The sequence below is a fragment of the Grammomys surdaster genome, unplaced genomic scaffold (genome assembly GCF_004785775.1).
Source record: "Grammomys surdaster isolate TR1022 unplaced genomic scaffold, NIH_TR_1.0 100, whole genome shotgun sequence".
NCBI classification, from domain to species: Eukaryota; Metazoa; Chordata; class Mammalia; order Rodentia; family Muridae; genus Grammomys; species Grammomys surdaster.
Genome location: NW_021604579.1, coordinates 13,962,835 through 13,976,442, shown reverse-complemented (window position 1 = coordinate 13,976,442; position 13,608 = coordinate 13,962,835). Strand labels below are relative to the sequence as shown.

The 13,608-nt window shown below is 41.4% G+C and overlaps 1 protein-coding gene across 2 annotated transcripts in view; it reads right to left on the bottom strand.

Moving 5' to 3' along the window:
* The window catches only part of C8a (complement C8 alpha chain), a 55,499-nt gene that overhangs the window by 32,393 nt on the left and 9,498 nt on the right, over nucleotides 1-13,608 (bottom strand). For both annotated transcript variants that reach the window (XM_028786715.1, XM_028786721.1), the window contains 4 exons: nucleotides 12,081-12,174; nucleotides 9,026-9,170; nucleotides 7,742-7,889; nucleotides 546-735 (listed from right to left, as the gene is read on the bottom strand). In XM_028786715.1, coding sequence (XP_028642548.1) covers nucleotides 546-735; nucleotides 7,742-7,889; nucleotides 9,026-9,170; nucleotides 12,081-12,174 — 577 coding nt within the window. The remainder of the gene's footprint in view (nucleotides 1-545; nucleotides 736-7,741; nucleotides 7,890-9,025; nucleotides 9,171-12,080; nucleotides 12,175-13,608) is intronic.

Here is a 13,608-nt window from a genome sequence, read left to right as displayed (position 1 = left end):
CTGCCTCTGCCTCTGCCTCTGCCTCTGCCTCTGCCTCTGCCTCTGCCAAGTGCTAGGATTAAACGTGTGTGTCACCACTGCCCAGCTGCAAGAACACTTCATAGAAAGCAAAATCATATTTAAAAAATTGAAAATGACAGGTATAAACCATTCTTGGTGAAGCACACAGAGGGGATATATGTCACAACTCTACCCATCTGTGTCCTACCCCCACCTCACAGATTAGGAGAGTGGCCCAGGGAGAAATGACAGGTTAGTTGTTCACAAATGTTTGTAGTTAGAATCTAACAGAGCACATTGTGGAATGATCTGTTTCACTGGTTTGGAGACAGAGCCAAGACTGAGCAGGTGGGTTGATATGTTCATACTATGGCTCTCCTACACTCACATCTTATGACCCTCAACACCGAGCATACATGTACAGCATGCAGGAAAGAGTCTTCAGTCACCTGAAGCCCATGGAAAATAAAAGCCTTCAGAGCAAGCTATCTCCCCTGGCAGGTTCCTTCCTCCATCCCACCCTATACCGCCTCCATCAGACTTACTTCAAAGTGGTACTTAAGGAAGTTGTAGGGCTTCCGAAAGTATTTGTCATCGTCCCCATAGTAAAGCCGCTCACAGGTGGGGTCATACTGCAGCCTTCTCCAGTCTCCATTGTACACAGTTTCACACTGGCCCCCATAATACTTAGCATCATACACACTCTGGGCTTCTTGTTGAGTCAGGATATTGTACCTAAGTTGGAAAAGCAGCATCTTGGAAAAATCTTTGTAAAGGCAAAGAAAATGCAACATGCCATCCTCTAGATCCTTTGGTTGCCGACCCCCCTGACGCTGTGATCCTTTAATACCATTCCTCTTGTTGTGGTGACCCTCAACCATACAATTATTTCTTTGCTACTTCATAACTGTAATTTTTCTACGGCTATAAATCATCATGAAAATAGCTGATATGCAGGATATCCCATATGCAACCCCTGCTGCAGTCAGGGCCTACAGGTCGAGAACCACACAGCTCCAGAACATATTGTAGTTGGTAGGTTGAGAGGTGGTTTTTACCAAGTGTGTTTGGTGAAGTCCTGGGGAATCCTTCAAGTAGGCAATACTGAGAGACTGGGTGAACTGGGCCTGGGCCAGGTAGCCAATAGTCAGAGCATTGGGGCCACTGTCGTTAGGAGGCAGTTCTGATTAGCTGTTAAGTTAGGGGAAAATGTGCATGGATTATTAAGAATCCAAGCACAGAAGCTGGTTAAATTAGTGCCACAGACAGCTGTGTAAGCACAGGCAAATCATCTCGTCTCTCTGCCCCACTTGAGTCATTTGGTAAAAGCAGTAACAGTATTATCCCCCTAGAGTTAGCTATGTGTAATCCATGTAATAGTAGTATACACAGACTTGACATATATTATACTGAATAGATACTGTCATGGTTTGATTGAGAATGGTCCCATAGGCTCAGATATACAATGCTTGGTTCCTGCCTTGTTGAACTGTTTGAGGAACTATTAGGAGGTGTGGTCTCGTTGGAGGAGGTGTGTCACTGGGGATGGGATTTGAGGGCTCCAAAGCCCACACCATTCCAACCTAGTTCTCTCTCCTTCTTGTGGATCAACTGTAAGTTTTCAGCTACCACTCCAGCACCATGCCTGCCTGCCTGTTGCTATGCTTCCTGCCATGAGAGGTCATGACTCTAACCCTCAGGAAGCATGAGCCCAAATGAAACACTTGGTTTTATAAGCTGCCTTGGTCATGCTGCTTTAATCACAGCCATAGAAAATTAACCATGATAGATACCCTTTGCTGCTAATTTTAGTATTATTTCAGAAAAAGGTTCTGCTACTTAAAAGGGAATTTGTATAAGCATATGTGTGTAAGGCTCTAATCCTCAGAAAATTCACTGTCTTTGAGGCAGCCCAGAATGACAAATGTGCACAGTGTGACTATCAGGGAGACCCCTGGGTAATTTCCAGCTCTACCACTTACTCTAACTAACTGTAACTTTGTCACCAGAGTGTAGACATCAGGAATGATTAAGAGTTCTAAGGCTGGACATAGAAGCCTCTTGTGTAATAAAATAATAAAACTATTGCTTCTTTCTGTCTCCCAAATTCTTAAGTAGCCTTTGAGACTCAACTCAAAAGTTGTCTTTTGAGTTGCTCTAGTCAGCGCTTCCCCCCATCCCCTGTGTTCCTGGCAGTCGATACTTACCTTCGGCATGTGACTGTTCATACACTCAGTGACAGGCACAAAGGCAAAAGAGGAACAAAAGAAAAACTGTGGCTACAATCTACCTCAAATAATAAGTGGATAATTACATAGCTCCTGACATGCCTTATCAATTCAATGTATGTGAGTGACCGTCTCCACTTCCTTTCTACATCTCTTTCTTCTTATTAATAAAAGTCATGTAATAATAGCTATGATAAATTAAATACATACTAAGCTAGATGTTTAACACACATTAGCTTTAGATTACATGACAATTTGGCAAATGCAGAAATTGAAGCAAAAGAAGGAAAGGAAGAAGGAAGGGAGGGAGGGAGGGAGAGAAGGAAGGAAGGAAGGAAGGAAGGAAGGAAGGAAGGAAGGAAGGAAGGAAGGGAGAAATAATTTGCCTATCTATAGTCACAATATATTTCTCCCCCAAGTTGTTTTTGGCACGAAATTCTAGGTTCTGCGCCTTTATCTCCCTCCTGCAGTTTCGAACTGCCTATCCACTGAGCATCTTTCTGTCTGTAGTTTAAAAATGCAGCCTCTGATACACACCAAATAAAAACTTAGAGCAACAGTGGACCTAAAAAAAATTGTATGTAAACATTAAGCCTACTACATTTGGAAAGGCTCCAGTGGAAATGAAAACATAGTAAGAATTCTACCCTCTTAGAAATCTACTCATTTGCACAAAGACCATGAGGACAAGAATAGTCACTGCAGCACTGTTTGTAAGAGGGGAAAATGGGAGTTATGGCTTGAATGGGAAATGTTCTCCATAGACTTGTGTTTGAATGATTAGTACTCAGATGAAGGAACCTTTTTGAGAGGTTGTGAAACTTTTTATGTGGGGGTGTGGCCAGGGAAGTAAGTCATGAGATGCAGACTTGGAGGTATGTGGTCCATCTTCTTGTTTCCTAATCCATCAAGAGATGAGAAAGCAGCCTCATGGTGTTACCATCACGTCTGTAAGACACTCCCATTGCCATGACTCCACCCCCTCATGATGGATTGTACCATAAACCATGAGCCAAAATTAGTGGCTCCTCCACTAAGATACTTCTTGAAGATAATTTGATTGCAGGTATGAGAAAAGGTAGCTAACACACTGGGAAAATATCTGACCATATTTCAGTGAAGGATAGTTAAATTGAATATTCTATGATTACATTAAAAAAGTCAGAAAACATATTTTTTAAGGTAGTAGATACATTGGGTTTTGCAGGATATGGGCCTTAACTGCTATTACTTATCTCTGCCATTTTAAAGTGAACACTATGTTCTAATAAAACTTTATTTATACAGATAAATAATTTGATAGCAAAACCTATTCAGATATATTATCATAAGTTAGCTATGGAGGACCATGAGACTCAAGATGAGGTTATTACTTTATACAGGGTGTTCCCAAAACCCATCTCCACCCAACCTAAAAGAGGGAACTTCCGCCCCTAGACCAAGCAGAGAGGGGTCACCCAGAACCTCCTCTGACTGGCGATCTGAATTCTTGCTTAGGCTGTGAGGCTAAGCACTGCAAGGGAATATAAATAAAAGTTAAAAATATCTCTCTGGGTTCCCTGAGGGACAAGCCTGACTGCATAGGGGTTGATGTCAAAAGTATCCCCTCTCCAGGAAAAAGACATCAGGATGAGTATAGCCCTCATGCCTCACTGGACAACAACAGGGGGACCAGAGCCATTACAAGGTCCCCTTCAATTACTGGCAGTCAGGCCTCCTTCCCCACCTTCGAAAGATTAGAATCACCACAGCCCTTCTATACTTAGAGAAGGGAGGAGATGTCAGGGGCAGCCCTGCTCACACACTGAAGGCCTAAAATCAGCCATAGGCCTAAAATCAGCAATAGGCCTGTCATACATGTATACTAACACCAAGTCTTGGGTCTCTGTGGAAAAACATTGAAACAGATGGCTATAAGCTATTGTAAAATAGGCAGCTTTCGTAGAAATTTACTAGCCTGAGTAGTCATAGACCTTGTAAATAGGTAGCCTTGGTAGACAATACCAACTTAGATAAGGACAAGCGAATCATAGGCAGAGTCATAGTGATCTGTCCCCTGAACCTTCACCCAGCCAATACCCTGTTCTGAAAGATATCTGTATTCCCCCTGAACACCCACACTCCAGTGTCATCCCCTTCCTCAGGTCCTGCCTTTCTGTGTTTATAACCCCTGTGTGAATGAATTACGATTTGAAAAAATAAATAAATTATTTTAAAAAACCTTTATTTATAAAGACAACAGGCTATTTGCCTTCACACTATCGTTAACCCTTGTTGCAGTACTCCATTTCTTTTTAAAAATGAGATGCATAATATGTGCTTGAAGAAAAAAGTCTTCAAATGTCATGTAGTGTTAAAAGTGCTTAACAAAACCCATTATTTTTCTTGTTTTTGAAAAAGGCAGAACATAAAGTTGGATGGGTGAGAAGTTGGGGGATCTCAGAAGAGTTGGCAGAGGAGATAGAAGCATAATCAAAATGTGTTGTATGAAAAACATTCAACTAAAAACAAAAAAGTTTTAACAGTATGCATGTCACAATCAAATTTCCATAACTACTACCTGCACCTATTAAGGCACAATTATAGAGGTTTGTTTCCTAGACAGTATGTGGTATCCATTTATCCATTTTTAAAGATTATCTGGAAATGCCTGCACTGTATCTTACCAAAGGCATCTCTAGGGAGGGAAGGGACAAAGAGCCACAGGATGAGGTTCTAGGATGAAGGTAGAACACATGAAGTCACAGTTTTTGCCTCAGATATATGTGTGTGTGTATGTGTGTATATACATATACATATACATATACATATACATATACATATACATATACATATACATATACATATACATATAGTGTGTGTGTATGTACTGTATTTAACAATAAATAAAAATTGAAACTAGGAAATTCTTAAATTAGAATAAATATCAAAAAAAATCCCTAAGAAAAGTACAGAATTATATCCAAATGTCAACTGTCTGTTGAAGATAGGGCCATTTCACTGGTTTCTGTATTCAGTGTGAGAGAAACACACTATTCAAAAAGTGTATCAGAACTGCTCCTGATCCAATCACACGAGAGCAGCATTGTAGTCTGCAAAGTTTTTTGTCAATTAGAGGAGATTTTTTTTTTTACAGCTACATTCCCTACTTCAACTCTGTTCACCACAGCCACTTTCTAAATCAACAAGAATTCCCTTTGATTGTGTTGAGGCCTAAATTTGTCTCTAAATTCTCATAGGTGGATGTTCTGAGTCTCAGAATCACAAAATGTGACTTCAACTGAAGACAGATCCTTTAAAGAAGTAATTGACTTAAAGACACTACAGTAAGGCCTTATCCCAGGGAATAAAGTTAAAGTTAGGAGAGAGACACTCATGAGACTGAAAAACCCAGGGAGATGATAGCCACCTGTGAGTCCAGGAGAATGCCCTCAGAAGAAACCAGCCCTGCTGACTTGTATATTCAGACTTCTAGTTTCCAGAGCTGTATCCAAGTACATTTGTTGTTTTACCCACCAAGGTAGGGTATTTTGCTATGGCTATCCTAATGAAAAGAAACATTTGGTTTGAAGAAAAGCATTGTGCTTGGCATTGCACATATGAGTCTACAGGAGTGTACAGGATCCAAACCCATCTGGTGAATGGGATGTGATCTCAAGAGCAATGAAGCCTTGTGAATGAGAGCTTCCTGACAGAGAGTTCACAATGTCCCAGGGTGGGCTGTCACCTGACCTGGTCATTTACGACAATTACTACCTCACCAAATCATCTTTGCAAAGAGGTAGCTGCTTGTACTTATGTGGTTCAAGGCAGCCTGGAGTCAGTGAGAAGTGAGTACAGGGCATACTCTGACAAAAAGCAGAGGATATGGAGAGAGTCCTAAGCAGTCTGTCTTCAAGGAGCTGATATCCCAGTTAGAGGACAAGGCCAAAGGCAAAGACAGAGTAGCAGGAATCTAGCAACACCAAACTATTGCCATGAGCTAGCCCTTGGACTGGGACATGGGAAGACTGAAATGACTAAGAGTTCTGGACCTCCACAGATGGCCACAATAGTTGTCTCCATCCCTGATGGTTGTTGTTATGGTCCATATGAAAATGGCCACCATAGACTCATAGGAAGTAGCATTATTATAGGTGTGGTCTTGGAGTAAGTGTGACCTTGTTGAAGGAAGTATGTCACTGAAGGTGATCTTTGAGGTTTCAGAAGCTCAAGGCAGGTCTAGTAGCTTACTGTCTCTTTCTGCTGCCTGCAGATCCAGATGTAGAACTCTCAGCTACCTCTCCAGCACTGTGTCTGCTTCCATACTGCCATGCTTTCTGTCATGATGATAATGGACTAAACCTCTGAAACTATAAGCCAGCCCCTCACTTCCTTTATAAGAGTTGCTCTGGTGAGGGTGTCTCTTCAAAGCAATAAAACCCTAAAACAGTTGTATGTTTGGGATAGCAACAGAGGATCTCTGTAACTGTAGGAGGAGCTATGGTTGTCCAGGCATAGCCAAGAGAAGATGAGAGACACTGCCTAGATTTCCCAGAAACCATGCTCTGCAATCCTATTAATGGTATATTTGGGGTGCTCTAAAAATATCAGATTGGTGCCTTAAACATCAGAAATCAATTTTTTTTCTTTAGTTTTAGAGACAAAATCAAGTTTTTTTTTTCTTGAGGTGATTTTCAGTGAGAGTTTTTGTGCATGTAGACAGATGCACTTTTCATGTCCTTATGTAGATTCTTATCTGTAAAGTTGTGAACATAGAGTACAGTATCTCTTTTTCCTTTTCTGTGGATGCCAGTTCTTATGGATAATTCAACCTGAATTACTTCCTCAAATCCCTATATGCAAATGTAATCACTTTAGGTGCTTAGGGTTCTGACTTAGTTGTTGAGGACCACAGTTCAGTTCACAACACTAGACAAGAAGTCAACCATGTTTGGATATGAATGAAGACATTCTAGAAAGAACATACAAAATTGATTAATGCTCAGGAATATTGAGTGTGAGGCATATGGGCAATTGATCCTGAATATAAAATATATGGTAAAGATAAATTAGAATGGAGGCTAATTTCAGCTCAACAGAAGAATTGTGGTCTGAGAAGTGAATCGAACAACAAGGTGGAGGGTCAAGGTTCTGTCTCACCCTGAAGGCCATTTTCTTTACGGTTAGCTTGTCCAGAGTGCAACATGAGCAGGGCTGTTGGAAAGGTCAGATGCATCTGGGGAAAGCTTTCCTAGGGGATATCTAGGAAGACTTTGTGGAAGACAACAGCCTTGAAAATGAAATTGGGCTGAGAGAAGAGGAACAGTATACAGGGAAGGAGGACCCTCAGGCAGAAAAAGATAGTGTGGGTGATGTCACATTACCAGGACCATTCAAGCTCCCACAAGAGACAAGAGCTACTTCCAGGAATCCTTTAAAGGGACCTTCCAGAACAGATCTATTCTGCCTCATGTCCGTAATGAGAGAGGAACTATTTGTCACTCTTGAACATCCACAAAGTGGTAACTTACCCCAAGGCTGCCCTTTCTGATCCTGGGATTGGTTCATACTGTTGGCAATCATCCTCAGTGACTCTGGCATCATCACAGTCATCCTCATCAGAGCCATCGAGGCAGTCCTTATCTCCATTACATACCAGGTGGCGTTTCAGGCAGCGACCTGAGCGATACAAGGCTGAGAAAGCTTCCTAGACTGTATTCCTCAACACAGTTGGCTAGTCATGGGGCTGGCCTACTTTTGTCCTCCTATATGTCCTGTTCTCTCTGATTACACTGCCTCTTCCATCCTCTTGAGTTCTCTAGTCGTGTGCTGTATCCCTTAGCTCATCCTCACCCATCTCTCTTGCTCAAATCCAGCATCCACATCAAATCCACCAGTCATCTTCTGATATGTCGGTCTGCCCATGCCACACTCTTCCTCTATATCTGCCAAGGGTTCCTGTCCTTCCAAATGTCACAATCTGAACCCTGTAGCCCACCTAATTCCATGTTATCTTGGGGGCTCATCACCCAACCTATCTGTTTCTAAAGCCTTCATGCTACAAAGATTCTGGGAAGATTATAAGTCCCTGAATTCTCATTTTTGCACATGCATTTTCCAAATCTCAACTCAAATGCCATTTTAAGGACTTTCCTGAATTCAAAAAACATATTTGAGTACTCCCTGCTAGAGAATTGCACACAACTCAATGGATATCCCATGATACTATAATTGACCTCTTGTATGTCTCTCTTCCAGACAAATTAAGAATACCTCAAGGTTATGTACATTGTTTTTAATTTGCATGTTAAATGCAGATGGTACACTGCCTGGAGCATAATATGTACCAGTAAGTATTTGTTTAATAAATGTAATCTATTAATTGCTATGAGTTGTACTTTTCCTAAATTAATCAAAAATATATAAATGAATCAAAACTATAAGGGCTAGCTCAGCAGTTAAAAATATGTGTGTTGCTCTTGCATAGGGCCTGAATTCAGTTCTGAGTACCCATATCAGGTGGTGACTTATATCGGAGAGACTGTAACTCCAACTCCAGAGGATCTGATGCCCTTTTCTGGCCTATATGGACTAATACATACATGTGCCACCCTCCTACACATACATACACATAACTTTTAAAAAATATACTTTTAAAATTACATGGGTTGCTAGCTTGATTTAAAATGCAGATTGCTGGGCTCTTTCTTGAACCTCTAGTAGTTAGGAGTAGACACTGTAACCAACACCCAAGTACTTACTTTGCATAGTATGTTTGACTAGTGCAGCTGTTGTTGTATTGGCATGCTACTCACCTGTCTCTCTACACTGGAAATCCTGTCCACACTGTGCTTGCCTTAGACAAGGTGTGGGGCTGTAACAGCTGGCCTCATCCCAGATATCACCACTGCAGATGGTTCCTCCGAACTTGCTTGGCTGCAAGAGACTCCGGTGTCGATACTAAAATCAGATTGTGAACCAGACAGAGTCTTGTCAATCAATCAACCAAGATCCATGTAGGCAGGTCTCAGCTCAACATAAGGAATAACTGTTTGATGATTGAAAGCTGCCTTCAGAGCTGTCTTATAAGGGGACACATGAGCATGTACCGTGGTGTTCAGACAAAGGTGGCACAATCGTCAGCTGGAATTCTGAATAGGGATGCAAAGTATCAAATGAAAGGCTGGGATGTGCACATTCTAAAGGTCCTCTTACATCTTATATAGTTTCCCATATTCAACCAGTTACAAGTGTTTATCTTTCCATGTTCATGGCTTCCCTCCTCTGGACAGCCTTCCCTGACTTGATCATGTACTCTTTAGTTCCTCTGTCTTCCTTAGCACTTGTCAAATAAGACAATGACTTAGCACCTGCCTATTTGCCTACCTTGCCTACCATCTCTGTGAGGAATTCACAGATTGAGATGAAGCAGTGATAAGAAATGAAGAAAGGACAGCCTTAGGTGACATCACATTTGGGTACACTTTTAGAGGCCATTGCTGTTTTGCCTTTGCAGATTTTTTTTTTTCTGGCCACGGCATCTCCTCTTTACTTGATCCAGATAGGGAGAGTCTCCTTCTTCCCTCCAGTCACAGAGGAAGATGGATAGAGCTGCCCATTTGCAATAACTGCTTCAGGGATCGTTCTTGACAACCTGAGCCAATAATAGTTATCTCTATTGATTCTGCTTCAGGGAAAGTGACATTTCTAGAAATTATGGGCATTAAGTAACTACATACCTACAATGTAGGGAAATATGGAGATTAAAAAGAAGACATTGTTCAATCCCCAACTCTAGCCTTGACTACAGGTGAATAAGGACTTGTTGATATAAGGTCAGGAAGGATTTAAATCCATGCCAATTTTGGGGTCTAGAGTTTCATGATAAAGGCTTTGTGGAAAATGTATAGAGGTCAGATAATGGTGTAGACGCAGTCCAAAAACTAGGACATTAAGAGAAATGTGAGAGCCGGGTGGTGGTGGTGCACGCCTTTAATCCCAGCACTTGGGAGGCAGAGGCAGGCGGATCTCTGAGTTCGAGAGTTCGAGGCTAGCCTGGTCTACAGAGTGAGTTCCAGAACAGCCAGGACTACACAGAGAAACCCTGTCTCGAAAAACAAAAGCAAAAAAAAAAAAAACAAAACAAAACAAAAGAAAAAGAGAGAAATGTGAGGTCTCATGGCTGCCTTCTAGAAGTTTACAGTCCAGTTGAGATAAAATATGTAATAATATAAAGTATAGCGCATGGAAAGCATCCATGGACTGACTAGCAATCAAGTTCTAAGCCCTGCATCATCTGTCTTTGACCTTGGCTTAGCAAAAGTCCTTCCTCCAAGAATGTTAATAAGTCAGAAAGCAGAGATTTGAACATTTATGAGTTGCTTCTTGAATCTAAGAGTTTGCCCAGATTTAAGTCTCAGCCCCACCTTTCTCAGTGTTCAACCTCCTGACAGTGGACAATGGCTCCTATCCTCCATTTGTCTGTGAAAGCCAAACTAGACAGTGTGTTTATGTAAAGCATTACAGTAGTAATGCAGGCATTACTGCAGTGCCTGGGACATGGAAAGCACTTGATAAATGGTGACTATTAATGCCATCACCATCCTTCCTGTAGTGTCTGCGCTTGGAACAATGGCGTACGCCTCTAGGTTCATTTCTGTCCGTCCTCTGTTTACTAGGCTGCCATCAAATAATGGAGGCAGTGGGTTGTAGGAAGGCAACTGTCAATACTCCCTGGGGGAGTTCTCTGTGCTGTTGTCTGTGGTTTATGTCATGAAAGCATAATTTCCTTTTCTGTGTAATAGCTAATGTTTCTTTCCAGAAATTCTCATCTTTATTTGAGGACATTTGAGAGGGTGAGCCATATTAATAAATGAAACAAAAATGGTCTTTTAGTTAAATAATTAACAGGATCTAATTTCTTAAGGATTACTTTATAGACACATATATCTTTCTAAGTATTTAAGGAAGCAATTCAATTTTTATATAAACTGTAAGAGGATCCCCTGTGCAATCTGCTACCTAAACAAAAACAAATGAGAAAAAGGAAGGCTTAGTAGGTTAAGTAACAGCCACCAAAGGGTATAACTCCTTCTGTAAAAGATTTTAATTTCCCCCTATTTGTAAAACATTCTGCTGAAAATATTAAAGGTTTTGTGATTACTCTGAGTTTTCTCAGTAGCCCAGAATGTTGTCATGCTTTTTAAAAGGAATGCTATACAGGGAGATCTCAGGCAGACACAGAGGAGAGAAGATACATAGAAAAGGAAGCAATGTGTCTGAGACAGAGGGCAGAGATGCAGTCATAGGCCAAGGACTGTTGGCAGCCAGCATCAGTAGATGAGGCAAAGCACACATTCCCCTGGAATCTCGAGAAGGAGACTGACAGTACTCACACCTCCATTGCCTTTCTCTGGCCTCCAGGACCCAGAGGACAAATGTCTGTTATGTAAAGTTATCATATTTGTAGAAATGTATTATTATTGACTTGGGAGACTAATACATATCAAGAGTCATCTTGGCTCTTTATCTGTAAGCCATCTAGCAGTTCTTCCAGATGATTCTCATCAGAGGACTAATGTTGCCTAGAAAACTCCATGCAGCTTCAGTGTATCTGTGTCATGGTGGCTATTTTCCTGTGTCACAATGCAGACACTTTCATTAGCCGTATCTCATGATGTCTTATAAACAAAAACAAGAGAGGCAGACAAGCCTCACTGCCACCCAGGTACCTGAGGTTTCCAAACACCTATATTCAGACCTAGTTTCTCCCCAGAGCCCTAGAGTTATAGTCCCCACTGCTTATTTCCTATGTATGCCTAATGCACAAATCAGATGGGCAATGCCCTGAGATGCTCCTAGGTGACTTACCTTTTTGTCCTGACATGGAAAACAATCTGTCCATTCTGACCAGTTGCTCAACTGACAGGCAACTGCTTCTGGGGTCACAGCTCGGGTGGCCCGCCTAAAAGGAGATATAAGACTCTCCATCAATTTTAAGATTCAAAACTAAAGCAAAAGAGAAACTTGTATACACTTTCCTGCTGGTTAAAGCGTGCTTTGTCAGAAATAAACAAAGAATATGTATCATACCCCCATTAAAGGTTGATATAGTACTGAAAGGTTTGACTAAACTACTAAGGCAGGCAGTTTACAAGGACAGGCTAGCCCCATCATGACTGGAGCTGAACACATACCTTTCCCCACAAAGCAGTTGGTCTCTCTACCCTAGCAATGCATCCTGGAACTAAAAATGAACCAAACTTATTTTGGTTGTAGACACAGTCAGGCAAACTGTGTTCTCAGAATGAATTTTTAGGGGATTATGCGTGACCACATGAGCGTGATTGAAGCTGTGTGATGCAAGACCCATGTCTGCACACAAGGCCCAGATTTCTCCCTGTCAATCAACAGTTATGAGAGTAGAAATCACCAAACCCTGCCTCTAGCAAACTGCCTTCTTGAACTTGTAAAAGGAAACCATGAGAAGTAACTTGGAGCTCTTGAGCAATCATGCCGAGAGCCTGCTGTTCTCATGCAAGGTACCCTGCACCATGCTTATAAACAAAATCCATCACTACGTTGCTAGTTGTGAGCACTTCATTCTTTGAACAAGATGCCAAGGGTGTGAGATGCAGCCAGTCCATATAACAAGCACCATCAACATGATTCCTTTACTTCTTTATCAATGTCAAATAGCTCAAATGATTATGGTTTTAGAGTATGAGCCCTCAGGGTGACTAGAAAAATTTTTTCATGAGCCAAAGGAGAAACTTCAGTGGTTAGACACAAATTGAGGCCAGGGTCTGGCTTCAAAGACTTAAGGTATTTAACACCTCTAAGCTGTTGTCTCATTGGTAAAACTACATTAAAAACTACATAGCATTACCCAAATTAATTACTGAAAGTACATAAAAATATTTACAAAATGTTTGCTAAAAGTTGCCTTTAAGTACTGTGTGCTGCAATATTACCTAGATCATTTCATTTAATCTTTATAATCACCCTAGGAGGTATATACCATGTCTCTATTTTATTTCATGAGAGATAGAATCTATGGCTCCTCAAACTATAAAAACAAAAACATTCGGCCTTAAAGTCATGGAGCCTGGCTGAGGATGCAGTTTGGTGGTAGAGTGTTTGCCTCTCATGTTCAACCACTAGCATTCAGGAAAGGCCACCAGCTCCAGGAACTGGTGATAGATTCCTGTACCAACTAAAATGAGTGACGGCTTTGATTTACAACTCAAGCAATGTCTCTTCCTCCAATCAACCATCATGCTAGTACATTGTGAGTTCTTTGTGCCCCTTCTCATTTCCCATATCATCTGCTCATATCTGTGCTGAGCCCACTGCCCCTGCCCCTGCCCCTGCCCCTGCCCCTGCCCCTGCCCCTGCC